At 38.2% G+C, this 4,362-nt stretch overlaps 1 protein-coding gene across 1 annotated transcript; it reads right to left on the reverse strand.

The window, feature by feature from the left end:
- Positions 1-1,098: 1,098 nt before the first annotated feature.
- On the reverse strand, positions 1,099-4,016 carry LOC106463242 (allatostatin-A receptor-like). The gene has a single exon (XM_013923244.2). It carries the CDS (start codon positions 3,923-3,925, stop codon positions 2,729-2,731), a length of 1,197 nt encoding a protein of 398 aa, XP_013778698.1. The 5' UTR covers positions 3,926-4,016; the 3' UTR covers positions 1,099-2,728.
- Positions 4,017-4,362: the final 346 nt, after the last annotated feature.

Raw genomic sequence — 4,362 nt, forward strand, 5'->3', positions numbered from 1 at the left:
TATCGATAGCCCCTGATGAAGCTGTAATAGCGAAATATTGAGCTAATAAAGCTACATTCTGGGGATATAGGTCGTGATTTTATTTACGTTTATAGCAGTGTTTCGTAATAAACTACAGTTTGCGTTTGTTTGTTTGTAATTAAGCACAAAGCTATACAAAGGCCTATCTGTGCTCTGCCCACCACGGGTATCGAAACCCGGACTCTAGCGTTATAAGCCCGCAGACATACCGCTGTGCCACAAGAGGGCTCCAGTTTACGTTAAACAAAGTTAAGAATAATAATAAGATCGTATTGTTGACACTTATATCTCGATATGCGATGGTGATACTGTTCAGCTTTGTTTTTGTTGGGTGATAACTTGATGTCATAAAAAAGCACTTTTCTTTTTCCAATATTGCACTCGATATCGTTCAGAGACTTATTCTAGTTTTGGATGAAAGAGTGGCTATTGCACCGTTAATAAATTGTTTACTTATTTTGTTATTTTTTTGGTATTATATTTCAAACGTGTGTGTAGATCAATACTTCTTTTCTGTTAGATTTATTTTAGGATTTCGCGCAAAGATACACGAGGACTATTTGCCCTAACAGTCCCTAATTCAGTAGTTATAGAGGGAAGGTAGCTAGTCAACACCAACTATTGGGCTACTTTTTAACCAACGAATAGTGGAATTGACCGACACATTATAACGCCCTCACACGGCTGAAAGGGCGAACATGTTCGGTAACGAGGATTGGGAACACGAGATCCGCAGACTGCAAGTCGAGGGCCTTAACTACCTGGCCATTCCAGGCCTTTTTTTGTATGAAACTTTAATGTAGTGTTTAAGTTTATATCTATGTACCTTTTCGTGTTTATCCTGTCAGTATATTTCGTAAGCAACTAATGTAAACTTGCACAAGTCCTCATCCTTTGCCTCCCAGCGGTATGTCTGCGGACTTACAACGCTAGAAACCGGGTTTCGATACCCGTGGTGGGCAGAGCACAGATGGTCCATTGTGTAGCTTTGTGCTTAACTTCAAACAAAATAATCATTTTTTTAAATGAGATAATGTGAGACTGGATCAAACAACACGCGAGAAATTTCGGAAGTGATACAGTGTAACTGAAGCGCTTTATTTCTAAGCAGTTTCTACAGAAAAACAGTCTATATTGTACTACATATGCAGCCAACAAGGTACAGAAGATAAACACCTACATAAATAACAGATACAGATCACTATATGACGAAACGGATGTCATCAGATTCTCTATTTTATTTATTCGGGATTTTCCAACGTTGTCCAATTTTGATATATTCTAACCTCAGAATAATCGACCTTACCTTCTGACGTCATTAATCTCTTCAGTCAGATTGGTTTCTCACGTAGAGCCCCATTTTTACGAGGAAACCAAATCATTAAAGAGAGATATCTTTTCAACCCTCAATTCATCACTTACGTGATACAGAAGTTACAAGAGCTTAATACTTACATAACATTTTAAGTTCTTTATAATAACAACAACAATACTTACATATCATTTTAAGTTCTTTATAATAACAACAACAATACTTACGTTAACATTTAATATAGAAATTCACTATCACTTATACAAAATAAGGGAACGACAAGAGAAATATCAATTAAACTCCTCGATATAATATTTATACACGTACAATGGATATTTTATCGTTTCCATCCATACGTATTATCAATGCTATGAATTTCATCTTTCATTTCCTTCCATTTCTTTCAAAATAACGATAGTTAGAATATAAGCGACATCTCTCAAAGGTTATTACAGTTTTTTTTACGTACCATTTCTATGTGCAATCAACAGTCTTGTAATTAAACAGTATTATCACTGCCCAACAGTCTTGTAATTAAACAGTATTATCACTGCCCAACAGTCTTGTAATTAAATAGTATTATCACTGTCCAACAGTCTTGTAATTAAACAGCATTATCACTGCCCAACAGTCTTGTAATTAAACAGCATTATCACTGCCCAAAAGTCTTGTAATTAAGCAGTATTATCACTGCCCAACAGTCTTGTAATTAAACAGTATTATCACTGCCACTCAATAGTAGCCTGATTTTAACCTTGGTTTTCAAACTCGAGTCACTTATGAAACTTTTTCTCGGTGCTTCGAACACGGTGTTTGTTGACATTATGGTAAATATTTTACGAGTTTAAGTTTTAACAAAATGAATTATTGAAGCTAACTAAGTAAGCAGGAAAATCTTGACGAATCTAAAAATGCTGAATTTTTGTTCTTTTATGATTTTATTTTTATGGCTCTGATACAATTGTAACGATCTGTTTTAGGAATCGTTCTTCTGAAGGGCGTACTCGTTCTTGAAGTTAGATAAGTAACATTGAAATCGCCATATTTGGTCATTTCATTCTCTGGAAGTCGGAGAATCCATCAGTTCATTGGTTACGATCTTGTTCAGTGTGACGTTGAACTGTCAGTAATAGATATTAAAACACCAACACATAAGTATGTATCGGACGAGATGAGTTAAACGTTGTGTCACCATATCACCAGTAACGGTGCTTGAGCATCAGCTTGAGTCGTTATACTGTTTGTAAGTATATAATATTGAATGTTGATGATAAAGGTTTACAATTACTTTGAGCACACGACAAAGGGACACAAGAAGAAAGCACACGGTGGTAGATGAAATTGAGACTGGATTGTAAAATCGAAGACAAAATCAAGGATTGCGTAGGATGGCCCTCATATGATGTCATTGTTTAGTTTCGTAGCGGAGGTGTTTTTGGTGCCTGCTGTCTCTCGTTCGGCAGGTTCGTAGGCCTGTCTGCTGCTCTTCAATCGCCGTCTGGTAGGGACGAACGTAACTACTTTTCGGAAAGCTTTACGGAAGTTTTCGGACAAGAAGGCGTACAAGATGGGATTAACACACGAATTCATGTAAGCCAAAATATGCGAAGCCACCTGGAATACAACTCGACTTGGTCGTTCCCTCAGATCGTACTTGTTCAAGCTTTTGAGAAGCAAGACGATCTGAATGGGACACCAGCAGACGGCAAAGATGACGACCACTATCACTACCATCCTGGTGACCCGCTTCTTGGACTTGTGGCTCTCGGCGCTGATCTTGCCCCCCGGAGCCACGTGGAACCATAGTCTCTTCAGCATCATCACATACAGGCAGAAGATGAGAACGAGCGGCACCACGTAGGAGGAGAGGAAGAAGGAGATCTGGTAAGCGGGGTAGTTGTAGCCTTCCTGGAGAAACACACACATGGAGTACTTGTTTGACCCCACATCGTAGGACACTTCCCCGTGAGCTGGGAGGGCAGGCAAGCAGGCTAAGAGGATCAAAGACCACGTGACTGTGATAGCAATGTAAGCGTTCTTCTCTGTGCGGATTGACATCGAGGTGATGGGGTGTACGACGGCCATGAAACGATCCAGAGACATTAGTACAAGAGTATAAATACTAGCATAAGCACAAACGATGACCAGATATTGCACTATACGACACCAGATGTCGCCGAATGGCCAGTACGGTAAAGCATAGTCAAATGCCGTAAAGGGCACGCAGAAGATGATAAAGAGGAGATCAGCCACGGCCAGGTTGATGATAAGCAAATTGGTAGTTGATCTCATTGGAGGGTTGAAAATGACCACCACGACCACCAAAGAGTTACCAATCAAACCAACTATTACGATGATTCCGAAAAGAATGGGAACCACGACGCTAACAATCCGTTCCAGCTGGGAATTTACGATGTTTGCGAGCATGCCTGATATGGCGCTGCCGTTGATGTTACAGTCAGACAAATTGGTAATCGTAGCATTACAAAGTAGGCCCAAAGTGGAGATCAAAAACGTCTCAGTCGTGGTCTGAATCTCTTCTTCTTCTCCCGTAAGGTCTTGGGATTCCACTTGGATATCTATGTAATCCATAGTAATTTCCAAAGAATATTAGGTTTCAGGAAACCTATAAAAGATGTGCAGTTTAAAGTTGGCCGAGTTCCACTTTTTGTTTTTCAATGTACTGATCTTCTGGGCCTAAAAGATTACAAGAAAAAAAAAACAACAGAAATATTATAGAAAAAGTCTAGCAATTGGTAATCAAATCAAACCTATTTGTTAAAATACAAATAAATGTATGTATGTGTGTGTGTTAGTACGCACATATCTATGAATATTTATAAAATATGAAAATAACTGCTTATGGATTTGAAATAACATAAAATTCCTTTTTATTTTTATTAAACCATTATTAGTGGGATGTATTTGTTTTATAAACATTTTGATCTTATTAAAAAGTAGAATCTATTTGTTTTGTTAGTTTGTAATTAAGCACAAAGCTACACAATGGGCTATCTGTGCTCTGCCCA

Source organism: Limulus polyphemus, unplaced genomic scaffold (genome assembly GCF_000517525.1).
Source record: "Limulus polyphemus unplaced genomic scaffold, Limulus_polyphemus-2.1.2 Scaffold1357, whole genome shotgun sequence".
In the NCBI taxonomy this organism is placed as follows: domain Eukaryota; kingdom Metazoa; phylum Arthropoda; class Merostomata; order Xiphosura; family Limulidae; genus Limulus; species Limulus polyphemus.